We start from the raw sequence: 27,893 nt of genomic DNA, 5'->3' as shown, positions 1-27,893 counted from the left end.
AAATCTCTACAAGAGCCGGTAAATGGGCGAAATAGCCCATACTTTCATTACGTTCCGCAAGGAACGATAACAGAGTTATCGCCCCTTACTATTCTTTACTGCTTATCGGAATCTCGCCAATGTAAACCGGAAACGAAACTTACCGAAAATGAACCAGATTGTTATATCCAAGATATTTATTTAAAATCTTAAAATTGATTTTTTTTGACGTTTTTGAAATTATACTTGATATTAATAACGTAAGGTTTAAATATATTTGTCGTATCATCGTGCAATTGTCTGATGATATGGTCCAGCTATTTACATGTTGGTATTTATATTAAATTGATTCAAAGGAGGAGTTATGCAAAATTAAGCTGACGTTTACCGAACCAAATGTGAAGGTGAATTATTCCATTTAGTAAGCCCTGCAGGTAGGCCGTAAGAATTGTACCTGCTGCCCCCATTGCATGATCGTAAAGGCGACTATATTTTGGATCTTATCTTTTATCTTCTTTCTTAACAGCTTTCTTCTTCCTAATGTCTCCCTTGACAATGCCAATGTCGCCCCTGTGAGGAAGGCTTTTGGTTCTGTCCCCTGGCCAAGACATACCACAGTAATTAAAAATGGTAGTTGCTACTTCTGCTTAGCGCTCAACATACATGTACTTGGAGTGGGACGACTGGTTAGCCCGTTGTCAGTATAATGTGACCGGGTGGGTTGTCCTGCTTGGTGAGGTAGCACTACAAATCGGCAAAAGTTCCGGCCTATCACAAGGAGACTTAACACGGAACATACCGCAGCCTCCCAAAACACCCATACGCACTCACCACACGCATGCATGTCGCACGCACGGGAGGCTGTCCTTAAATGACCTTAGCTGTTAATAGGACGTTAGACAAAATAAACCAAACCAATTCAATTTTGGTACTATGATATATAACTAGTTATAACATGTACAATAAAATTACAGTATTCGATTAATTTTTTTGGTATGGATTTACTTTATGTGTGTACGTCTCGGAGCTATTGATTCAACAATATAAAACGTGATAATTGGTGATAGATTCTGATTCTGTGAAAGTACACATACCCCTGTCACAGAAAGATGCACTGACCTATATAAGACGCCTTTGTTGTGTGTTATTTGGCGGTACGTGTTGGCTTATCGAATTGATCTTTATATCGAATCAACTCTAACCATACTAGTTGTTACCGGATAGATTGCTTGTATATGTGTGTATTGTAAGGAATCCTAAAATCAATCAAGGAGAAATAAACTTGCCTACAAATGCTTCAATATTCAGTTACCAAGTAAACAAAACATGGACCTTATACACTGGCCGCCCCTCACAAATGATCAGTGGTTCCTGAACTTCTTTGTATAAAAATGTAATTTTACAAACAAATGAAAACCAGGCGACCGAGTATTTCTCCTAAAGTTGAAGCAAAGGTTATATACATGTCACGTATTATTGGGGAAATCAGCTGAATCTCAGCATATATGTTATTGTTTACAATAATATAATCATCTCAAACATCGTAGGAAAATACGTTCTGAATTACGGTTTTGTAGGTTCGATCCCGCATTTTCGAAAAAAAAATTGGATACAGAACCTGCACAAGTATAAAGTCACTTGATTTGAAAGCATACACATACATTGTTTACCACAAAAACGTGGTGAAAGTTTAATCAATGAGAAACGCTTCCTTTAAACCATTTCGAATGGACTAAATTTAAAGTGTGTAGGATTTACATTAAGTCTAGCACAAAGAGTTACTTTATTGAAAAGATTATATTATCAACAGGTCTTCCGTTGAAACCTTAGTAACATTTTCGTTTACCTATGACTTCGAGGATTTATGTACTGGGAGATTAATTGCATTTGTTTCAATGAAAAATGTCATTCCATAATTGTCTGTCTTCACCAACATTTTGATACAGAATTTGCACAGTATAAAGTCACTGATTTGAAAGCATATTCATATATTGCTTACCATAAAAACGTGTCATGTTAGGCAACAAACGGGATTAATCTTAAATCAACGAGAAGGACACCTTCACACCATTTCCAATGGACTCAATTTTGTAGGATTTACATAAAGTCTAGCGCAAAGAGTTACTAAATTGATACTAACAACAGTTCTCCCGTTGAAACTTAGTAATTACACGCGATTTGTCACCTTATCGCTTTGTCACGACTCCGAGGATTTGCTTTAATGAAAAAGTAAAACGAAATTAAAAATCACACAAAAGATAATCACATTTACGAAACTGGCGGAACACAAAGGTGTGTGCTAGAGTTATTACTGAAGCGTAGTAATTGAAAATCACACGAAAAATAACTTGATTGATTTTCTATTGTGACAGCCTTCTTGTAAGTTGGGGATTGGCTCTGCCCTGCAGGTAGGGCGTAAAAATTGTACCTGCTGCCCCCATTGCATGATCGTAAGAGGCGACTAAATTTGGGATCTTATCTTTTCTCTTCTTTCTTCTCCTAATGTTTACCTTGACAATGCCTCACTTTTGGCCTTTAGTTGAGCGTTCGCCGCTGTGAGGAAGGCGTTGGGTTCTGTCCCCTAGCCTAGACATACCAGAGTCTTTAAAAATAGTAGTTGCTACTCCTGCTCAGCGCTCTGCATATTTGGATGGGACGACTGGTTCGCCCGTTGTCAGTATAATGTGACCGGGTGGGGTGTGCTGCTGGGTGTCTTCGGCAGTATGCTTCAGTGAGGTAGCACTTTAAATCGGCAAAAGTTCCGGCCTATCACAAGGAAACTCAACACGAACATACCGCAGCCTCCCAAAACACACATACGCACTCACCACATGCATGCATGTCGCACGCATACGCACTCATCACGTGCATGCATGTCGCACGCACGGGAGGCCGTCCTTAAATGACCTAAGCTGTTAATAGGACGTTAAACAAAATAAACCAAACCAAACCGTAGTTACAAAAACAGATTCTGCAGATTGTTTACTGTTCGGTGTTTTGGACGGATGGGGTGAGGGAGGTTCTGACAGAGTCCTTTTGTTCTCCATGGTAAACTTTGTCCTTTATTGACCGCGGACACTAAACAAGTTGATTAAGCAAACAGTGAGCTCTGTGCTGTCATCAGATCAATTTATACGGTAACACTGTCTGCAAGTCCAAATGAAATGTAAAAATCCGCGGGATGGCGGAGTTTAATATAATGCATTTAATATTAAGATAGTCCGTTAGTAACTTATGACTAAATTGATCATTACACTTTTAACATAGGACAGTTACAATCTGGAGGTGTAACGCATACATTTTAAACGCATAATGAAATATCAAACTTCATACTTATGGCTTTTTAAAAAATAAGTTTAATTGGATCATGGCGACAATACCATGTGGCACTGAATGTTTTTGGATTGCCCTGCAGGAAGGGTATATCTCATATGAGGCACCTTAATTATCGTGTCTTTTCTCTTCTAAAAATGCCTCATGGTGGTCTTTAGTTAAATGCCCTCTCCCCTGTGAAACAGTTAATACGTGTTACCTTATTTAATCAAACATTACACATCTTATGCACCAGTCTCCCACATTTCGGTCCCCCAATAAGACTCTCATTACATGATTATTAAAAGCGTACTTGCGACACATTACGAGACAGTTCTGTCGGTCCGGCGACAAGTAATCTGCTGCCCCGATTGTATGTTCGTAAAAGCCTTCTTTATTATTTTTTTTTCTCTTTTGGTTCAGATCTTTTCTATTCTCTCTGAACTACTTTCCTCTTCCTCATATCTCCATTGACACTGCCTCACTTTTGGCTTTGGCGTTTTGTTGAACGTTCATCCAGTAAGGAAGGCTTCCGGTTCTTTCCCATAGCCGAAACATACCACAATCACTACTAAAAATGAAAATACGATTTGCATTTCATTTCATACCAACCTTTCTCCCTATTGTACCGGCACATGGATCATCGCCGTACATAAATGTAATAACAAAGTGCGCCATCCAGCCTGAAAACCTTCATAGGCGAACAGGAAGGTGTAACAGCTCATGCCTTTTCAAGAAGAAGAAAAAAAAAAAAAACAATCAGCAGATTTCTATTTTTTTTTGTTGGTTTGGTTTATTTTGTTTAACGTCCTATTAACAGCTAAGGTAATCTAAGGACGGCCTCCCGTGCGTGCGACATGTATGCGTGTGGTGAGTGCGTATGTGTGTTTTGGGAGCTGCGGTAGACGTAAACGTAACTTACGACTGCAATGGAAATCAATTATTCCCATTGCATGATCGTAAGAGGCGACTAAATTTGGGATCTTATCTTTTCTCTTCTTTCTGAACAACTTTCTTCTTCCTAATGTCTCCCTTGACAATGCCTCACTTTTGGCCTTTAGATGAGCGTTCGTTGCTGTGAGGAATGCTTTGGAATTGGGTTCTGTCCCCTAGCCTAGACATACCAGAGTCTTTAAAAAATGGTAGTTGCTACTCCTGCTTAGCGCTCTGCATATTTGGAATGGGACGACTGGTTCGCCCGTTGTTAGTATAATGTGACCGGGTGGGGTGTGCTGCTGGGTGTCTTCGGCAGTATGCTTCAGTGAGGTAGCACTATAAATCGGCAAAAGTTCCGGCCTATCACAAGGAAACTCAACACGAACATACCGCAGCCTCCCAAAACACACATACGCACTCACCACATGCATGCATGTCGCACGCATACGCACTCATCACGTGCATGCATGTCGCACGCACGGGAGGCCGTCCTTAAATGACCTAAGCTGTTAATAGGACGTTAAACAAAATAAACCAAACCAAACCGTAGTTACAAAAACAGATTCTGCAGATTGTTTACTGTTCGGTGTTTTGGACGGATGGGGTGAGGGAGGTTCTGACAGAGTCCTTTTGTTCTCCATGGTAAACTTTGTCCTTTATTGACCGCGGACACTAAACAAGTTGATTAAGCAAACAGTGAGCTCTGTGCTGTCGTCACTAGGGTCAAGTTTTAGTCATTCGTTAAGGGAACTACCGTTACTTCAAATAAATGACCTTAACCCTCAATAATGTCATTGGAGTGAAATACACTAAAATCTTCACAAACCAAGAGGCATGGGGACTTGATATTTAGCCTTGAGCATTCTTAGACGAAGGGCTACAAAGCCCTTTCAAATGAAGGATCTTTATCTACATTCAAGATAACGGGGTTCAAATACGCCTTCATCTTTAATCAATGATTAATCGATATCCTGGAGACTCCGAGGCCTGATATTTGGAAAATGGAATAAAGGCCTAGAAAAAGTATTCGCATGGATAAACCTAGCTTACTCTAATAATTGAATAAAGTGGTCATCAGCATAGTGTCTGTGGAAATTACCTAGATTAACTTCAAAGTTGCTGTAGAACCAAGCGAGTGATACAGGTCCATCGGACTTCTTGTATATATCTAAATCTAAGAACGTAGGTGACTGCTAAGACCCATGGGTCTCTTTTCATTTTTGTAATTACAATAACCGATCAATTAATATATGTGCTCAGTACCAATTATATCAATGCGTTCTATAATAGTACTTTATGGTATGATACGCGTGCTATTATCATTATCGTACATGTATGTGCGTGTCTGTCAATGTACATGTCACTATATAAGGGTGTGATCATGAGTCTGAATGTATTTTATTTTCTTTCGATGTTGTTTGAGATGTATTTGTATTGTTCTTCATTTCTCTTACTCTTAACATTTGGGGAAAATAAAGGAAATAATAAGAATGAAAAGAGCGCATTATTTCTAACACATATTAATGGGAATTCGATTTTCATTTAAACAATTTTGCGCAGGTATAATTAATGACAATTATATAGATCCCATTAACAAAGTTGGTGCTAACACCCAGTCAGATTCCTATGCATTTCTTCATTCATCACGATAATAGTTCATTTAAAAAACCAAGCCTGATTTTGCTGAAATTGAACATGCATTTTACCATTTCGTAATTTTTGTTCACGTAAAAGAATCGGGCTGTTACCACATGGCATGTAACAAAAATATTGTTAATATCCCTGTGGCTGTTACGAGGCATACTATTTATCAGCATTAAAAGAATCGGCGTTTTCAGATGCTGGTCAAGAATCAAATTGTTATAAATTGGTCTATGCATATTTCATTTATTTATTTTTCTATTTACTTTTTAAATTTTGAAATTTCGTAGTCAGACTTTTCTTAAGTGTAAATCATAATCGCTTCATGTAATGACGTACAGTAGATCTTCAATTACAGCTGCTAATCACAGTGATTTATCTTTAGAGAAAAATATTTCTAATAAGACTACTTCATACCACATAATTCAATAAACGGGTATTAATTAATTAAGTAATAATTATAAATAGTAGAAAATGTATAGAAGCAGAAAGTTGGATTCAAAGGAATACCAAATGTTTTCTTACATGTCGTAATCCAATGGTGACATAATTTAATTGACGCGATACAGATTAAAATAAAAACACACTCACAAACATATATACATTATATACATTGTATATAATAGTCTCTGTATAATGCTAAAGATTCGTTCGTATTACGCAAAATCAATGTGTTGGTTGAGACTATCTTTAATTAATGGCCTTGCGGCTTTCCCCTATAGTACATTTATTACGATTTATAAGGATATGGACAGTGTTGTATAGCATCTATATCTATATCAATATAAACAGCAGGAACAGTTTTTAAAAAGCTCCTGTATTTATAATGTTGTTGCAGTTTGTGCCAAAGATAGACTATTAAGAAATTTGTTTTTTAATAAAGTGTGGCCTCTGGTTTTATTAAATTTGTGTATACGGAAAAAAGGTTTTGCAACAAACCTTTGATTTCTATTTAGTGCGAGTGTTGGTCAAGTTGAGAACAGTATATTACTTCTGTATTCTTTCCGTAGTCCAATGTTTAGTCCATTACCTATGATATTTGATTGTTCAGAAAACAAAATTATTAGTCCCATAATGAAAAGTGGGTCACATCTTACAATCTGAACTATCCTAACAGAGGAAATACATAGAATATAACATATTCGGTTCTCCGTGAATATGACCCGTCATCCAGTTTATATGAATTATGTTGTGTCATGTAACATCCGTTGTTCAAATCGTCTGCTGTGATGAGAATTTGTTTTGTTTCACTTACGTTTCATTTTAAGTGTACTCAAGTGCAGATGTAGACTTTCGTGCAGATTTAAGCTAACTTTACGCTTTGCGAAGTTACGACTTTTAGTGAAACTCATATTAGACGTAGGATACGTCAACGTCTACGTGTAGACTTACGGCCTTTAGTGAAACTGGGGCCAGGTTATTGCAGTGAACGTTTCAATATTGCTTTTGAAATCCTGATACTAATTCGTGCGCCCTTCCATGATGCAGTGATTTGCGTTTTATCATCTATCTTTTAAATGAAGTGAATAGAAAGATATGAAGTTATTCCGATGTTATGTCGTACTCTTTAAATATATATTGACTTTATATAGACTTTTGTACGACATCTTTTGGAACCTCCTGGATTGATTGGATACCAAATATGGAGCAGAAAACATTATTTTATCTCCTGTTTGTGAAAAATTATGATGCTATTTTTCTTCTGAATGAATGTCTCCTCATTTGTTGTTGTCGAGTTCTGTTATCAATTTGTTAGTGTAACGTGTGTGGATTTCTGTTTACTCGAGTGTGGAGGACTGCTACTGATATAAAATGACCCGTATGCATATAACTAGAGTATGTGAACAAACTATATATATAGCAGATAATATAAGCATGCCAAGTAACACATTTGCCCGTCTTATTATTCACTCATTCCTACATTTCATTGAAAGTGAATTAAGTGTATCAGTGCAATGATGCCATTGCAGACTACTGGTAGGTGATGAGTGATCTTAAGTTCGGGATACACGATGCTTAATTAAAATAACTATATAATGCTTGTTACTTTATATTGTAAAATTACTATTGCGATATATGCATATTATGTTAGGTGTGAAAGCAGCATTTTTGATATTCTTCACTATATGAGGCGCCTTCAGACTTCATTACACAATGAACAGTTAGTTAAAGAGACATATATGTGACAGCTATGTCACTATTATAAGATATGTGTGGACAGGCACTCACCTCGAGCGATGTCGTTTCTTCTGTAGATGTCAAACAACGTCAACCATGCTGTTCACTTCCGGAGCGCGTGACTGTTTTCCGGAAATAGTAGGTTTCCGTAGACAAATGTTTAAAGGCGATGTATCCGTTGACGTGCTTTTGTCAATACTGTTGGATGAGATGAATGGTAGATGCCAAGTTGTGACAGGGCGACGACACACAGCGACAAGAAACAGCCATAGAATCAATAACACGGATAGACGTCCATGTGTAGACTCATGAGCCAGTCCTGATATTCACACTTAAGATGTGTCCCGCTCGTCTTTTTTCTGTCCACGCCGCATATAAATAACGTGTATACATATATATATATAATCAAGCACCGCCAATCGTGCAAAGAGAGACCGTCTCCCCTACACAAACGGTGCAGAAATCTCGCATGCGTGTGCTGTCCGTACCGAATCTTGACAAGTTCGGCTAAATGTCACCTCAATACACGTCTAATCACGAGCGAACATAAGGACAAACAATCGTACAATCTTTATGAAAGTAAAATCTCAAAACCAACAAAATGGTAAAACGTCTTAGCACTTAGGATGTTTGAATCGAAGCTACCATCGCATGTTGCTGCAGCCTAATGCTGCCTGGTCTATCGATCGGTTCCCACCACGAAACACAAGGAAAGCCACGCCGACCCCGGCTTGTCTTTGGTCTATGCGTATGGCAGATCTGAACGTATTTAGTCCTCCAACGGCAATATACTTGGATGTTTTTCCATTATAGATTTAATTACCTGCCTCACTAGGTCTCTATTCGGGTTCAATCAGCGATTGGAGATGAACTATTTTATATGACAGTGGTAAACTCCTCTTCTAATTGTCCATGAAATACCTTCTTTGGCTATTCGTAACAAAGCCAATTTTCTTATATAGAAGGCAACGTTAACTTCCAAATGACAGGGTTTCTCCACTTGTAGTGTCGAAAAGGTCAACGAGGGACAATACTGCCGATATGTTGAGTCACATTCAAATTAAAGTCGGAAATGCTGTTGCTTAAATATAGAGCAGCATACTGCCTTGTCCATCAATGTCTAGATTGACTAAATCGGTGAAACGTAACGTCAGGTATGTTATGGCGTTTTGCTGATATATAGAAATCTCCAAAAGTTACACCTAAAATGTAATGTATACCATTCAGGTAGTATATAGTTACACATGAAATACGACCTTTAAGAAATAAACACACTTTTGTCTGTTTTATATATTCATATCATATTTCACGGTAAAGACTGGTTCGCTTGTTGACTGGCAAGGGTGTCATGCTACCGCATAGTATTTGGTTTGGTTTGGTTTGGTTTATTTTGTTTAACGTCCTATTAACAGCTAAGGTCATTTAAGGACGGCCTCTCGTGCGTGCGACATGTATGCGTGTGTTGAGCGCGTATGTGTTCCTGGGAGGCTGCGGTATGTTCGTGTTAAGTCTCCTTTGATAGGCCGGAACTTTTGCCGATTTATAGTGCAACCTCACTGAAGCATACTGCCGAAGACACCCAGCAGGACACCCCACCCGGTCACATTATACTGACAACTTACGCCCTTCCTACCTACTACATACGCCTTGTCGTACACAACGATTAGACAACATGTATGATATGGTATTCCAAAACGTAACTGGCACGACGTTCTTCTTAACAGTAAACTCATCTGGCCATAGCCTAGATCAACTGGCCTAGAAACAACGGTTAAATCGACCCCTGTCATTGGATATATAAAATTCCTCTGATCTTTTAATCTCTCCTCTTTTCTCAATCTCCTCATTTTCATATCTATAGAAGGATTGCATTGCTCACTTATCTATTATCCCACTTGTTTACTTACTGTATCATAAAAAGGAGACGGATTAATATAAGTTTAATACTTGTTTTCTAATCCCATTCAAATTATGATTGTATGATTACATGTGAATTGTTTATGTTTGAATTGAATGAATTAAATAAAGTTTATATTAATGTTTAATACTTTACTAAATTGTTTTTTGATAAAGCCATCCTTGAAATTTGACAAATTCTTATTTATAAACAATAACATAAACATCAGAACTGTTTTCAAGCCAAATATATATGTAAGGAAGCAGGATATTATTTTTTCCTTGGCCTAGTAGTGACAAGGAGCATTTGCTCTGATTATACACGTACTTTCCGTCAGCAATTACTTATAAATAAAAACGTGACTAAGTATGCATGGGTTAATAACACAATTATACAATTTACTTGATATAGTATAACGTGTAAATTATAATGAATCAATACATTTGTCAAACTCTTTATCGGTCTAGGCAAGCTTGGCGGTGTTGACAAGATTAGTTAACGCATGTGTACTCCTGAAATAGTTACCTAATAATGAATAAGTTAAAGTTGTCTTGATACATTAGGTAACCAATCTAAACCAGAGTCCCCTTTAATTATCTAATAAATTGTGCCCCATGTTCTCAGACATAATATGGTACTTGTATATGCATACAAGAGGGAGCCTTGGGTTTGGCACTCAAGCCGGCCGTTGGCCGCAAGGCTGGCCTCTTAAATTTTGGATGTAAACCATTATATATTGTGTATATACCTGTATTGGATTCTAATAAATATATACAGAACACATATATTATATTTCAGTAAACACAGGAAATGGTAAATAATGAAATACGAGATGTCTGGAGGGACCATCTAACTGCATGTGTTCCGAGATATGGTCATTTTAAGTACAGTAGTTTAATCATTTCTACAACACAACATTGAGATAAATCAATCACATTTCAGATATACAACTATCATAACTTCAACATACAAGTATAGCATTTGTGACCGCATTAAAACCTTATCTGAGATTAGTCCCGTTGTTATCGACTTCACTTAATCAATGTACTTCTTGCTTTCTACAGTATGTTTGGTAAGTTTTATTTTTTTTCTTAAAAAAAAGGGCGTTATTATCGAAAATAAACCGTGATGAACTTCTTGTGTCAGTTTTCTTCTGCGTGCCAGATTATACTCTCGGGAATAGGCAAAGTGAGCAAATCATTTCCTTAGTTCTCCTTTTAAAGGATAAACAATGGTTTATACGTCTTTGCTTATGAATTAAATTTTTCTGTGGTTTCAGCACGACATACAAAAGCAAATCGAAGGTCTATACCGACATAAGGTTGTACATTAGTTTTTGTGTAATTAATCACGATTTTGATGTTTAATGCAAGCATTTACCAAACAATGGAATTCACGTTCCTGATGTCACGCCACAGCTTTGTATAGTTTTCCTCTTTGGTAAGCTGAGTAATTACCCAATAATGATAAACACTCGCTCGCAGATTCTAAGTCTGTACAGTTAATTAAGTAATTGGTGGCAAACAATCGATTGAAGTAGTTATTAGCCCAGCAGCAAACACAAACTAAATGATCTTGTCTTCCATCACTCAGCACGCAAACAGGTAATTTGCATGTTTAATAACATTATACTGTTTCTTTTCATTTCAGTTCTTGATTGTGAATGTTATTTGCCAATCTCGCCGAGGCGTTTTATTATTAAATGCTAAAGTATTTTTCATTCGTGTACTATATGTACTTGTATGCAGTCTTTGAACTCTTTTTTTTACTACTTTCTGTCTGTTCTATCAGATATGACTTACCATAGCCACATTGATCATGTTGGATCACATTCGTGAGTGTACTAACTCTTTTTCAGACATTTCGATTGTTTGGTGTTGTTTTAAACATTTATACTTTTTAATCACAATATATTGACTCTAATGATCGTTTCAGTGTTGATGGGCCATTAAATCTAGTAATAGTTTCGGACAGTCACACACCAGAATAACCATGGTGCTTTTTATATTGTCGTTTGGTTTGGTTTTGGATTGTTTAAAGGCCTATCAACAGTTTGGTTTGGTTTGGTTTATTTTGTTTAACGTCCTATTAATTCGTGCGATATGCATGTGTGGTGAGTGAGCATTGTATTTTGGGAGGATGCGGTATGTTCGTCGTATGTCTCCTTGTGATAGTCCGGAACTTTTGTCGATTAATAGTGCTACCTCTAAGAAGGATACTGCCGAAGACACCCAGCAGGAACATCACACCTGGTCACATTATATTGACAAACCGGTCATCACCCTGCCACAATGCTGAGCGCTAAATTTGGTTTGGTTGATTTTGCTTAACGTCCTATTAACAGCTAAGGTAATTTTAACAGTCATCACACTGCCACAATGCTGACCGCTAAAGCTATGGGCGGCGGAAAGGGCAAAAATCCATTAAAACAAAACCAATGTCAAAAATCATATCAATAGACATCCTTTTCAAATCAACATATATTATGGAACAATCAATGTTCAAACCAAACCAACAGACAAACAAGCGGAATCAATAGTCACGGCTGCACAATCAATAAATATAAATCAATGAACTCACAAACTGACGCTAGATGGCGTTGTATTATAGTATACGTCATCGATACATGTGCACATCAATATTCCGGCGCTTTATGAAGACTCTTGCCAGCAGAGGCAAGGATGATGACACAAGTAAACGCCTCCGTATCTGAAACCGTTAAACTTTTACGGCAGGCAGCTGACTTGCTCGATGGCAAGTCAGAAAACGAGTCCGGAACTTTGCAACAATTGTCACATCGATATCGTAACCGGCAAAGTACACCAACAACAACATCAAGTTTAACTGTTTTGCAAGAACAATGCCAACTGTTCGGGCGTTTAAACAGATCTTAGGCCACAACAACCAGACAATTTACATTTTCGACTTCTCCAAAACCGCTTAACCAAATTCAATGAAATTTGGCAGAAAGCTTCTATGGCTAAAGGGAAACCAAAATTGTGAATTATATGTTCCCAACCCTCAAGGGGCCTGAGGGGTGGGGCCAAAAAGGGTCACATTGACTAAAATCTTCTTCTCTACTCTCAGATATGGGGGAATCAAACATTCTGCATAGATAGAAGGGTTTAATGGTGCTTTACCAAAATTGTGAATTTCATGACCTTGGGTTCCCACGTTTGCCCCTGGGGAGGGGGTAAGTTTTACTATAGTTTAAATAGGGAAATCATATTTTTGACTCTTATTTGTTGGATTTGAATTCATTCTAACCTGGTTAACACTATTAGCATGGGATAACAGTTTGATGGTATGGACATGTTGGCCTTGACTGACCCCCGGGGGGGTTTAACGTCCTTTTAACAGCTAAAGTCATTTAAGGACGGCCTCCCTTGCGTGCGACATGCATGCGTATGGCGAGTGCGTATATGGGTTTGGTTTGGTTTATTTTGTTTAACGTCCTATTAACAGCTAAGGTCATTTAAGGACGGCCTCCCGTGCGTGCGACATGTATGCTTGTGGTGAGTGCGTATGTGTGTTTAGGGAGGCTGCGGTATGTTTGTGTTATGTCTCCTTGTGATAGGCCGGACCTTTTGCCGATTTATAGTGCTACCTCACTGAAGCATACTGCCGAAGACATCCAACAGCACACCCCACCCGGGCGAACAAGTCGTCCCACTCCATATATGCTGAGCGCTAAGCAGGAGCAGCAACTACCATTTTTAAAGAATCTGGTATGTCTCGGCTAGGAGACAGAACCCGAAGCCTTCCTCACATCGGCGAACGCTCGACTAAAGGCCAAAAGTGAGGCATTTGTCAAGGGAGACATTAGGAAGAAAGTTGTTAAGAAAGAGAAAAGATAAGATCCCAAATTTAGTCGCCTCTTACGATCATGCAATGGGGGCAGCAGGTACAATTTTATGCAGGGCAGTATACATTTCAAATCCCCATAAGCAAACATTGACAGTTATAGAGCGAAGTAGTGTTGGGAAATCGGTTGAAAATCATAATCGATCATCGGTTGGAATCGGATACTCTATTCGATCCGATAATCGGTGAAATAATCGGTTTACTTTTCCAATGCATTTATAACTTTAATATCTTTAAAATTCCATTGACTATTAGTAACTTAGCATGGAAATAAACTGTTTTCAGTTATCTGCCTTTGTTTACTTTATTTTGTGTTGTATGTGTACTGTATGCTTCACCCCCTCTGTAGTATGTGAAACATAACTTTCTGATGAACATGATAAAGTCTCTAATCTGTTAATGTCACTTTATGAATCACTTAACCAGTTCCTTTAAGCACTATAGAAAAGTGGTGTTCCAACTTTATATGTTTTTGGGATTTGAGGATTTCTCAAAATAATTTTAATTACTGATCATGAGGACACATCAATCACAAAAAGCTACAATCAAGAAAAACAATATTTTTATTAACAATGAAAACAGCTTAATTGAGCTATTAAACTGATAAACAATAACAATTTAGTATAACAGAGCAATAACTAAACATTCTTGACTAGACAATTGAGTTTTTGACATTTTTGACACACCATTGTTTTGACTAGAAAATAATAGTAAACATTTATTGAACATGTACAAGGGTGAAAAACTCACAAATGCAAATACAATACATGCACTCAAATCTCCCTGGAAATGATTGTTTTTAATGTCTTTGCAATTTGGCTACTGGGGTAGCTAGATACTAGTGGATAGTAGATAATGTTCTGTAAAATCAGTTAATTTCCCATTAATTAACTATCGAGTGGCGAATATCACACTCACCAAAATATGAACAAATCAACCTGACTTGGATTCATACGATTGCGTTTGTTTGGAGACCAACTGACCTGCCAAGCTGAACACATGTTCAGATGGTACAGAAGATGCCTGTACACACAAACACCTCCTAGCTAACACTGATAATCTGGGGGAAAACATAGCATTTGCTTTCCACCATTCAAGGACTGTCTTCTGACGGTCTGAATCGACAACTGTAGTACCAAGGTACCTTGAAATCTCGGCTTGAACGGCATCTGCAGTTTCTTTTTTTTCTTCGCCTGTACAGATAACGTCGTCAAGCCAATCCTCTGTATCTTTGGATTTTAACTTTTTCTTGAGGCTTTCTGTTTCTTGAGTTTGTTCAGTTGTTTTATCCTCAGGTACAGATTTCTGAGACTGGGAAGTAGTCGTAGGATTAGATTCATCAGTCATTTCATGATCATCATCATAGATCCCCAGTGTTGGTAAATCAGGTACCACTTTCGTGACTGGTTCAAGTTCTTGTTCAATTGGTTCCTGTTTCACAGTGACTGATACCTCGACATTAGAGGCAAGTTTTCGAAGTAACCCTTCTGCGACTTCCTTTTTGTCCGGAAGAAACTCAAAACCCTTTGTAAATGGACTAAGAATACAAATAACTAGTGCAATTTCTTCAGCTTCAGTTCTAAACTCCATTTGTTTCCTTATTGTAGCTTTCATCGTACGGATGGCTGGTAGGTCTCCTTCATTTTCATTAAGAGTTCTGTATAACTTCACAACTACAGGCAGCACCTTATTTATTGTTGGGGTTTTCTCTGCGCACACTACCTCTGTAGCCTTTTTGAAAGGCTCTAGAATAGATACTACCTTTTCAGCTAATGCGGTCTCATCAAATGTGTAGACACAATTTCTGATTGTTGCTAGTGCACTCTTATTGATTTGTTCATCAGAAGCGAGGGCCATTAGAGCAGGGGTTTGTTCAATAAGTCTCTGTAGCATGGCCAACGTTGAGTTCCATCTTGTTGGAACATCCCCAATCAGCTTATGACCAACACGCTCTGGGTTGAGGAGAAGTTCTTGTTTCTCTCTTAACTTATCATTAACACTTGATGATGTGTGAAGAAGCGTTACTAAACGCCTGCCTTTCCCACATAACCTAGTGATATCTGTTTGTTCAAGAGACTTCTTCACTATCAAATTGATGCGATGACCATAGCAGCCGAAACGGGGCCATTTCAGGATTTCGAATGCCTTTTTCTCATTAGCCGCATTGTCGGTGGTGGCCACTATTTTCGGCAAACACCATTCTCTTTTCGTTTCATCAAGTGAAGCTGCAATTTTTTCTGAAGTGTGAGAACCTTCCATTTTTTTGTGCTCAAAACTGCTGTCTTCATGTTCCAGGTTTTATCGATGTAGTGGATGGTAGTGGTTTGGTAACTCTCAGTGCTTATACTGGTCCACCCATCATGTGTAATTCCCACCCCGTCACATGACCGAATATCCTCTTTTATCTTTTCCTGGATTTCCATTTTCTTGGTTAGAAGCGTGGACATAAGTTTTTTTCTATTTGGCAACTTGTATCTGAAATAATGAAACGGGTTTTTTTCTTGTATTTTGAGCTGCTTGAAACATTATATAATTAAAAAAATTTAGTTACCATTAGATTATTTAGCACTAGGTATTAGTTATGGGTATACATGTCATCAAGGTTTCATGACTACATTGAGTACACATTCAAATTTAAAGTCAAGAAAGTTTTCTGAACATAAAATCTATTTATCAACTTTATTAAGAGAACTGTTTTCAATTGAATTACACATTCACAATTTCACATTATAGTTTGTTTTGCTGCTACGGTGGTACATTAATTTAAATCAGAGGCAGGGTTGCTACAATGGTCACATGTGGCCAGTTGGTATGACAAAGTTCATTTAAAACTAACAAAAAGACAAACTTAAGGTACAACTTTACCATGTACTCATGTTTCACTATACCTTGGATCCAATTCTTTCACAAAATTGATAAAATGGTCGCTCTCAACTAGACTTGGAGGCAGGACTTTTCCGACGACTAGTTGATATATTGCATCATCGACCCGTCCTCTCCGCTCTTGACTCAATACAGTATTTGATCCTGATACAACATCACATCTTTTGACAAATGCAGCCGATATTGTTGGTTGAACTAATTTTGTTTCAACTTTGTCTGGTCGCGATTGTGTGGAATTTCCCGACGGTAATTTGTGTTCCCCGTCAATATGGGCTCTGAAATTCGTAGTATTTCCTGAAAACGACGGAAGAAAACATTAAGTTGATACTTGTTCAAAGATAATAAATATACAACTGACAAGCGTTCTAAACTGCTGATACAATTTTGAGTTTACAAATGAAACACATGTTACGTCTGCCGTACGAGTTTGTTAGCTTGGTAGAGCTTACCTGTATTTCTGTAAATCTTGCGGCATAGACGGCAAACAGCTTGCGTTGTATCCAAATTCTTTTTTGATGGTGGTTCATTATCATCAATTCTATAAAATCCGAAGAATTTCCAAACATCTGATTTCGTTTTGGAGCCTGGGTTTGGGTATATTTCCCTTAGATTTTCTTCAGCGGCCGCCATCTTTGTACATTGTTTATGTTTTCGAGTTACACCCCCTGACGGGCGCGTTCGATTACATATACTGAGGTTCGTTCGTTTTGGTACCTTTTTATATTTGCCGATGATCGATTGTTGATGTTTGCCATCGATCATCGGCATCGAGATGCTATAAACGATCGCTAATCGATCTTTACCGATCATCGTCCCAACACTAGAGTATCGGACAACTGAAACGATGATTCCATATGCTACACGGAGATAGGAGTGGATCCTCCAGAAGCTGCAGATTGTTGTGTCGTGTTGCGAACTCCATAATAGGTAATATTGGACAGATCCTTTATAATAGTGATAACGACGACTGTGTTGCGGCCAGGATGAGTAGTGCAAAGTACCACCAATATATCACTTCTACTACTCACTTCTAGAATTTGGTTTGGTTTGGTTTGGTTTATTTTGTTTAACGTCCTATTAACAGCTAAGGTCATTTAAGGACGGCCTCTCGTGCTTACGACATGCATGTGTGTTGTGAGTGCGTATGTGTGTTGTGAGTGCGTATGTGTGTTTTGGGAGGCTGCGGTATGTTGGTGTTAAGTCACCTTGTGATAGGCCGGATCTTTTGCCGATTTATAGTACTACCTCACTGAAGCATACTGCCGAAGACATCCAACAGCACACCCCAACCGGTCACATTATACTGACAACAGGCGAACAAGTCGTCCCACTCCTTGAATGCTGAGCGCTAAGCAGGAGCAGCACTACCATTTTTAAAGACTGTGGTATGGTTCGGCAAGGGGACAGAACCCAAAGCCTTCCTCACAGGGGCGAACGCTTAACTAAAGGCCAAAAGTGAGGCAGTGTCAAGGGAGACGTTAGGAAGAAGAAAGTTGTTAAGAAAGAAGAGAAAAGATAAGATCCCAAATTTAGTCGCCTCTTACGATCATGCAATGGGGGCAGCAGGTACAATTCTGACGCCCTACCTGCAGGGCAAATCAGATATATGCGAAGACCATAAACAATGAAATATTCAGGTTTTGTTATATGTCACCGTTTAAAACGGGATTAATGGTGAACAAGAAAATGCATATTTAACAACGGAACTAAAAACGAAAAAAGAACAAAACAATGACAACAAAAACTAAGAAAACATCTAGGCGGATAAATGAATGGAGAATGAAATCTGATTGAATGGTGTTGCTTTAACAATTTGTTTCGATGTTTATTAGCTTATCTTTTCTTCAATCTTGAAGCAGTTCATTGACATTCTTGTAGCACGACATGTGGTTGAGGTTAGGATTAGGTGTTTGGGGGCAGGGCGAATCAACGCAGGCAAAGGCTCGGTGAGTTCGGTGAGGCCAATTAGTAAGTCAATGCTAGAACGATCTGCAATAAAAAAAAAACAAGATTCCAAAAGATTAAATATCTCATTTAAATGGCAATAGTCAATGACAATTTGTTGAAACCTTCGCATCATGGCCCTAACACCAATTTACGTTCCTATGCACCTGTTCGAAGCCTGGGTAATTTTACTATCTGATATGGTCGTAACCCATATCTCGCCATAGTCCAACCCTCCTGGGATCCGCCCATACCTAGTACATCACAGGCAGCTGCGGTAAGAGTTTCCAAACGCTGTGGTGCAGGACCACCTGAAATTACAATCGATTGCATGTGAAAGGAAACACAAACAATAAGCATGAATTGAATAAATGCATTTATTTACTAAATACTACGTAAGTGGTATTGAAATGATCTGGAAGTTTATATCTCATTGAATGCAATATGAAGGTTCATACATGCAAATACATATACATATGTAAAAGCTGATTTGAATTTACTGCAGGGTTGATAGTTTTGATTTATTTTTAAATGCCGTTATAAAATAAGAAAACACGAGACTGTGCTGTAGGAATTTCTATTCTGCATTTGGTACTACATGTAAATTAATGCGTTATCATATTATATCTATAAAAATACTTCAGTCAAATTAGGTTGTTCCATATATCAACGATTCTGCGGAGGAATATTTTTTTTCCGAATATCCAGGCGCGTTCTTTGTTTATATAATTTTAGTTTGTTTCCTCTGGTGGTGTTCTTGTTACATGTGATGAAAGTCGACACCCCCGGATCATATTTCTCTGTTGTATTTTTGTATAGCTCTGACTCCTCTTGCTCTTCGATATGCCAATGTTGGTAATTTCAGTCGTTGATGTCTCTCAGGGTACGATAGATTAACCATTCTTGGTATTAGCTTGGTAGTTCGCCGTTGTATATTTCCTACTGATTCTGTACAATACGATGTGGGCTAAAGACTTAGTTTGCATACTCTAGGTGTGGTCTCACGAGTATAGAGCTGAGGGTTTTGTAAGGTCCATCCATTCCATAGACCGTCTTATAACACACGTTAATGAATTGGTATTGTTTTTTTTCTTCAGATATTTGAACATCAAATGCTAATTTGTTTTCGATGGTGACTCCAATATCTTTCTCATGTTCTGTTGAGGAAAGTTCATCTAGGTTTTAGGCGGAATTGTCGATATATATCTATTGGCTATTCGCATTTTTTTTTTACATTTGTATGGGTGGACAAATAGAAGCAAGTTTTTGTTTCATAATTGTGCTTTCAGCAGGTTTTCCTATAGAATCTCGCAATCTTGAGTGTCAAAGATAGCACGGTAAAATTTGGTCTCTGGATGCCGTCCTTAAATGACCTTATTTGTTAATAGGACGTTAAACAAAATAAACCAAACCAAACCAATCGTCTGCAAAAGGGTATATGTTGGTTTCCGTACTGATGTTCGGGAGATCATTTATGTAAATCTCCTAGAAAATGTAATACGACTGCTCAACTCCTTCCAACATGACGTGTCTCCCATTATTGTTTCACGTTGATTAAGAAGAAATGCTTTAAACCGTACATGCTTATTTTATACACGAGTCGGTGGCTGGGGACCTTGTCAAATGCATTCATAAAATCACAGTATAGTACATCAAGAATTTCCATCCTGTGATCGGTAACTTTAAAAAGGATCTTCCTTGGATAAACCGAAACTGTTTCTTGCTATGTAACTTATCGGCAGGCATGTACTTGTTTACTGTTTCTATTACAATCGTTTCTGATACTTAACAACATATACGCGTTTAACTGAGGGTTTGGTTCGGTTTAATTGGTTGAACGTCCTATCAACAGCTAAGGTCATTTAAGGACGGCCTCCCGTGCGTGCGATATGCATGCGTGTGGTGAGTGCGTGTGTGTGTTTTTGGAGGCTGCGGTATGTTTATGTTAAGTCTCCTTGTGAAAGGCCTGAACTTTTGCCGATTTATAGTGAAGCATTGGAGCATACTGCCGAAGACACCCAGCAGGACACCATACCCGGTCCCATTTTACTGACAACGAGCGAACCAGTCGTTCCACTCCTAATATGCTGAGCGCTCAGCAAAGTCTTCCTCACAGGGGCTGCCCTGTAGGTAGGGTGCAAGCATTGTACCTGCTGCCCCCATTGCATGATCGTAAAAGGCGACTAAATTTGGGATCTTATATTTTCTCTTCGTTCTGAACAACTTTCTTCTTCCTGAGGTCTCCCTTGACACTGCCTCACTTTTGGCCTTTAGTTGAGCGTTCGCCCCTGTGAGGAAGGCTTTGGGTTCTGTCCCCTGGCCGAGCCTTTAAAAATGGTAGTTGCTGCTCCTGCTTAGCGCTCAGCATATTAGGAACGGGACGACTGGTTCGCCCGTTGTCAGTATAATGTGACCGGGCGGGGTGTCCTGCTGGGTGTCTTCGGCAGTATGCTTCAGTGAGGTAGCACTATAAATCGGCAAAAGTTCCGGCCTATCACAAGGAGGCTTAACACGAACAAACCGCAGCCTCCCAAAACACACATACGCACTCAACACACGCATGCACGTCGCACGCACGGGAGGCCGTCCTTAAATGACCTTAGCTGTTAATAGGACGTTAAGCATAATTAACCAAACCAAACCAAATTCCTCACAGGGGCAAACGCTCAACTAAAGGCCAAAAGTGAGGGATTGTCAAGGGAGACATTAGGGAGGAGAAAAATTGTTCAGAAAGAAAATATAAGAACCTAAATGTATTCGCCTCTTACGATCATGTAATGGGGGCAGCAGGTACAATTCTTACGCCCTACCTGCAGGGCAGACATATTTAAGGGTCATCTATATAGCATAATACTTGTGAATTTCAAACACAAATAGATATCCAAAAAATTGCACAGAAATAGCCATGTAGTATACCAAAATGTTTATTTGGACATGTAGTTTCTTCAAATCACAAATAATTTGCTGTAGATGTAAACAGTTTCTTCTATAGACGTTTTGCATATTACACCGCCATTTTGGGGTCAGATGTCAGGCGGTTAAACCTTTGTAAACAAAACATGGTGGCGCCTACAGCCCTCACAGCTTTCCGTCGTTGAACGGTGTCATTTTGAGGATATTTTTGTGAAAATCGAACGTTATTATTAATGGGAAAATTACTCAGATATTATATTCTACATATTTGTGTCGTTTGCAGCTGAAATACCTCATTCTAATCACTAGAAACAATCAAAGTTCAATACCGCGGCATATTCCAATTCCCGCGAAATGTTTACAAAACGCACACGGGAAAAGTTAACGAAACGTCAACGAACTGAACGTTCCTGGTACAATGTATTGTATTTATTCATATCATCAGCATCACATTTGTGAAAATTATAATATATATACATGCTTATATCGTTGTAAAGAATACAAATAGAAAATGTCTAGATCCATCGGTAGCAAATTTACCAACGATGTTAAAATATGGCGTTGGTCCTCACATCTTATATTCAAACATATCTATAATTAGAGGATGATGCTTCGTGTGCAATTGACTAACCCCACAGGCAAAGGTATACGCTTAGGTTTTAAATATTCCAATAAACAAATTTCACATTTCTGCGTCCCATAAATGCCACACACATGTGCTGAGGCCGTCCTTAAATGACCTTAGCTGTTAATAGGACGTTAAACAAAATAAACCAAACCAAACTATATAGTAGCCAGAGTTCCCCTGTAATGCATTTAATGATCAGTTGCCAAAAAATTAAATTTGACCAATGGTTATTCATGTATTTCATGGAGGTACACCTCCAAAGGGCATAAACATCCTGAGCGGTGTCCTATAAACTCGCATTACCTTCTTTGAAATATCTCTTGAATTTGAAAAAAAACCCAAAAACAAATAAACAGAAACAAAAGCATGCATTTTGTCTCATGATCTCTTGATCCACAACTTAGCTACAAGTATTATGTCACATATTATATAACATTAAAGTCATTGTTTATATTTCTTGTCAAATAAGAATATAGAATATATCTAAATACATGATAATACAGTTAATTACAGTGATCAATATCATTTACAACTGATACTGAACTAACAAAATTGTTATCAACAGTTTCTGATATGCTATTATCACATAGGTCTGATATTTAAACTGTTTAAAACAGTGATTGGTTAAAATACATTGGTCCTCCAGGATAGGTCTCATATTTAAACTGTTTAAAACAGTGATTGGTTAAAATACATTGGTCCTCCAGGATTGATCAGAGTATATGTCTCTGGTGTGATGAAACATACATTTATTTAAGTCTATTTCAGGTCACTTAGAACTTAATGTAACTACATTTGTATGACCAGTACAACATCCAGACTTGGGTGGTGGGGTGGCATTGTGGTAGTACACTTGCATTTCACCAAAGTGGTCAGGGGTTTGATTCCCAATTGGATCTGAAAATGTGTGGGATCGCCTGCCCTTAACACGAACATACCGCAGCCTCCCAAAACACACATACACACTCGCCACACGCATGCATGTCGCACGCACTGGAGGCCGTCCTTAAATGACCTTAGCTGTTAATAGGACGTTAAACAAAATAAACCAAACCACACCAAATCGCCTGCCCTACCACATGGGGTTTTCTCCAGATGCTGCTTTCTCCCACAGTAGAACCCCTTGCACGCTTCCAATGGACCAACACGAGCAATTGATATAAGTTGGTATATCTTGTTTTGCAATTGTTGTAACATGAATAAAGTTCACGTTTTTCAAAATCAAGACTTAAAGCAACATCCAGACTCAAGCATAGGGATGTATTATCAAGCTTACAATATGCATGGCTGGTATAAGGATATGTTCCCCATGATAACAAATTAAAATGTAGAAAAGCTATGTATCACAGTGTTTGTTTGCTATATTATATATATATATGCAATCCATTGTGTTAATCCGCGCTCCGCATTGTTGGTGCTTAGAATCTTATTACATTATGTATGTTCCTATGATCCACACTCCGTACCGCCGTACACGCGATGTCACGTGATTGCTACTTTCGTTTTATCTATGTAAGTTATTATGTGACGTAATGTTTGTGTATCTGTCAATCATGTTGTCTCGTGACTGGACTGACTGACCACGGACACCTCGTGCGTCATGACTTGGGCGCATTTCTTTTCCCGCCGTATTCCCTTTCTTTCCCTCGACTCTCTCTACCGCACTTCTCAGCCAGACGTGGAGCTGTCCACATACGAAACCACTATAGCTATTTTGTCTACACTTTGTGCCGGGTCTCCAGCACCATATGCAGGGTGAGTACACTGAGTACAGCTAGTGATATTTTGTTAATTATTGCTATTATATTCTATAGGATTTTTATATATTTTATATCAAATAATGCCGTATCGGTTATTATTGTATTTTCTAATAATTCTGGGCCGAAGCTAGATATAGGTTTCAGTACATTTCATAGCCAGTTTATATACATATTTCTAACTATCCTTATTAGCTAGACCAGTTAATATATTTCTGAACCGTGTAATAATTCAGCCAGTGTGCGCGGGTATGCAAGTCCGTGTGGAATCCACGCTATGTGTTTATTGTCTATAGGTCAGGTGCGTTCGTGTACGAAGTTCGTTTATATATATTTGTATTTTTAACATTGCAGGGACCATATTTGTTAGGAATAAAAGGAATTAGAACCTGACGAACATTTTGGTCATTCTGGCAAAAGAACCCTAATACCACAATGGCGCCCATGTATGCTTTGCAAGCTGAAGGTCTACCTCGACTGAATCCGTCGTCTGTTCGTCGACATTCCTAAGGTTCCGGATCGAACGCATCCCATATTAGAGCATCCGAGTGACGGTGCAATCGGGAGTCCTCGGGAGTCGTCGACGTCGTCATCAGTGTTCTGTCAAGTACCACGTGCCGCCAGGATTTTCATTTCACGTTTTTCATGGATGGATTTTGGATTCCACGGACCATTGGACCAGGGACACTTAGCTTTTGAGGTGAGCGGTGACATTAACTGTTTATTGTACGCGACATATACGCGTTGCCGTTCCCAGGCGAAGATGTGCTGTGATTGACATTTTATTTTTATGAACTTGTACATTCTATATTTACACAGTGATTTTTATGCCTGTTTGTTAACTATGCATAGTTATAGGTTGTGTAATTTTTTAGCTTTTTAGTTTTGTTGTGTGATTAACCTTGACCTCGTACTTCCGGTTTTGTGTTTCCAGAGGTTGTTGTTTTCTGCAGTTTATATTTTTGTGTTAGGAATTTATTTTTCTTAGCTAACGTAGGATAATATCGTTATTTCATTATTATTATTATTTTTGGAACGATTTTTCTTTTTCCAGGCCCACTTAGGTTATAAATACGCATTTTGTAGGTAATATTTTTCATAATTTTTTTTCTCACATTAGATCTAGGTCAACTTAGGTTTTTTTTCCTGTAGACCATCTTTATTTTCATACTTTACTAAATTTTGATTTTTGTTTTTTTTTCTATTCGTATCTACTTTATCTTATCTTGGTAACTTTGCCAATTCACTGTTTAACATTGACCTGACACCTGACATGTGACTTGTTTATATTTATGTGATTTAAATGTTTTTGTTTTGTAAATCACTTAGTATCGGTTTATACTGTACGCAATCGCGATCCGATTTCTCTGGTAACACGTTTAGAGTGAGTTTAATTCGCGGTATTTTTCCTGCTGCTGTTTGGCGTGCTAGATAGTCGTTTCTACAAAACTTTAGTTAAACTGTATTGACTTGTTTATTTTAGAAATTTACTTTGAATTTTGATTCTGTATACCTTGTAGTTTTGGATCTTGGTAAGTGATCTTTACATATTTTTGTTTCAGGATGGATAGTACTTAGCTTTCTTTGATTATTCCATTGCAGTACAGGTACATTGGTATTGGTAAGTTACCTTATGTACGTTTCATTGTGTTTATTTTTAATTGTACTCTCAACTACTTGGACACCATGTCGCTTAGTCAGGAGGAGACGGATCATGCTGCTTCCCTATTTAAAGGTTTTCAGGACCTGGGTACTATACCAAAAGATGGAGACTCTCTTAAACAGTGGATATTGGACTTTGCTGCCCAACAGAAGGATGCAGAGCCTACCGAGCGGACGTTTGACCCTAAGACTATGCAGGTATTGGAATCAACCATGACTTCCAAGCCTAGACCAAGACTGTCAACCTTTTCTGGCGATCCACCTTTATCAAAAGGTGACGTCACTTATGAACAATGGAAGTATGAGGTAAAGTGCCGTATGATGGATTCGAATCATACTATGCAGAATATATGTGAGGCCATGCGCATTTCCTTGAAGGGTGAACCTAAGAATATTATGATGAAGCTCAAACCAGATGCTAGCCTGTACGCTATCCTGGATAAGATGGAATCTGTTTATGACAGGAATGAGTCTACTGAGAACTTACTTGGAGCCTTCTACATCGCTAAGCAGAAAGAGGAAGTGTCTGTTACTGCTTGGGGACTGCGGCTTGAGGACATATTGAGCAAGGCTACAGAGAAACTAGACTATTCTGAATGCAGGATCAGTTCTATGCTGAGATCAGTATTCTATAAGGGTCTTTTACCAGCATTGAAGAATGTCAGCGGCCACAAATTTGATAGCATCACGGATTTTGATCAGCTCCGGCAAGCAGTTAGGCGAATTGAGTTCAGTAGTGGTTTGGAACCAAAGGGACCTGCCAACACAAAAGAAGCTCAGGTCAAGATGCTGTCCGACAAGTCAGACATCGAGGAACTTAAGGAGATGGTGAAACAGCTTACAACTCGCATTGACAAGTCCGAGCAGGAACGTAAGGACAAGAAGAATAAACAGCCTGGTAGAAATGGTAATGGTGGACATAGACATGCCAAACGAGATGGTGAGTATCAGGGCAATGGTGACAAGCATCGTACGTCGTTTGAGAATGGACACCAATTTTATGGCCAAGGGAAACCAGCTCAGTGATATGGTGAACCACAGCAGCGACCGTTCAACCAAGAGCATCCAGCACAACCACACTATGAATATCAGCCACGAGATGAACCTCAGTGTTATAGATGTGGACAATATGGTCACTTGTAGCTTGGATGCCGGGTGCGCTTGGATCATCAACGCGGTCATTTAAACTGAACAGGACCTGTAGAAGGAGGTTGTCTGCAGGTCTACAAGCTGAACCTCAAAGTATTGAAGCCGATATTTTCGTAGAAGGGAACCCAGCTAAAACACTTTTGGACACCGTTGCTACTGTATCGGGCGTCGCCGAAGAGTTTTATAGGACACATTTCAGCCATTTACCACTCAATAAGCTACAGGATGGGGCCCTAAATATTGAGATGGCCGGCGGAGAGCTGTTGCCCTACTTAGGATATATAGAGGTGGATATCCAAGTCGATAGGCTGCGGAGGGGGGATGAAGACAAATGCTTGTTATTAGTCATACCGGATTACGACTTCAATAGACGAGTACCCATACTTCTGGGAACCAACATCCTTACACACTTTATGAAGCAATGCGAGCAGTGGTTCGGTCCTAGATATCTACAGGAGGCACCACTTACAACACCTTTGGTATCTCTCATTTAGATGTATTTCACTACAGGAAAAGCAACTTAAGCACAATAGTTACTGCCTGGCTGTTCTGAGAAGTTTAGAGAGGGGAAATATTATAACGCCCAACCGCCAGGTCAACATTTGCTGTCAAGTCGATAAGGAGTTACCTTACCCTGAAGTCTGCGCTGTTATACATACCACACCCAACTCTGTTCTCACTGAGGACTTGGATATATCTCCGGGGGTTTTTACATACAAATACAGACGCAATGGAGTTGTCAACGTCAACGTGTCTAACATCACGACCCGAACAGTTGTTGTACCGCCGCGTTCAGTAGTATGCCAGCTACAACCAGTATGCCATTCCCTAGAGACAAAGGACTTTGACCAGGAAGAAAGTTCGAAACCAGATGTCCTGGAGCAAGTTACTTTCTCGTCCATCCTGGATAATGCTTACCTGCTTGAAGGGAAGAAGGTCCTCAATGCATATCTAGATGTCTTCTTGCGAGGGGAATTGAACTTGGGGCACACAGAGGGGTACAAACATCGCATCGAGCTAGACAATCGCCCATTCAAACAACGTCATCGGAGAATACCCCCTGGAATGGTACAAGAAGTCAGGGATCACCTACAGCAGCTGTTGGCCTGCGGGGTTATAAGGAAATCCCATTCACCATGGGCATCGGGGG

At 38.8% G+C, this 27,893-nt stretch overlaps 2 protein-coding genes across 3 annotated transcripts in view; both read right to left on the bottom strand.

The window, feature by feature from the left end:
• LOC117333354 (ras-like protein family member 10B) overlaps window positions 1-8,418 on the bottom strand; it is a 79,618-nt gene extending 71,200 nt beyond the window's left edge. Inside the window, exon 1 of the mRNA XM_033892618.1 lies at window positions 8,098-8,418. The gene's annotated coding sequence lies outside the window, so the exon portion shown is untranslated. The remainder of the gene's footprint in view (window positions 1-8,097) is intronic.
• A 6,192-nt stretch (window positions 8,419-14,610) lies between these two features.
• On the bottom strand, window positions 14,611-17,327 carry LOC117332388 (zinc finger BED domain-containing protein 4-like). Of its 2 annotated transcripts, XM_033891275.1 has the most exons (3): window positions 17,140-17,327; window positions 16,696-16,984; window positions 14,611-16,282 (listed from the first exon to the last, which is right to left on the bottom strand). In XM_033891275.1, the coding sequence occupies exon 3, from the start codon at window positions 16,064-16,066 to the stop codon at window positions 14,741-14,743; it is 1,326 nt and encodes a 441-aa protein (XP_033747166.1). In that variant the 5' UTR covers window positions 16,067-16,282; window positions 16,696-16,984; window positions 17,140-17,327; the 3' UTR covers window positions 14,611-14,740. The 2 variants fall into 2 exon arrangements, with proteins under 2 accessions (XP_033747166.1, XP_033747167.1); XM_033891276.1 differs by lacking the exon at window positions 17,140-17,327 and having other exon boundaries at window positions 16,696-17,133.
• Window positions 17,328-27,893: the final 10,566 nt, after the last annotated feature.

This window comes from Pecten maximus, chromosome 8 (assembly GCF_902652985.1).
Source record: "Pecten maximus chromosome 8, xPecMax1.1, whole genome shotgun sequence".
Classification (NCBI taxonomy): domain Eukaryota; kingdom Metazoa; phylum Mollusca; class Bivalvia; order Pectinida; family Pectinidae; genus Pecten; species Pecten maximus.
The sequence above is the reverse complement of the archived record's forward strand: the minus strand, read 5'-3'. Positions and strand labels throughout refer to the sequence as shown.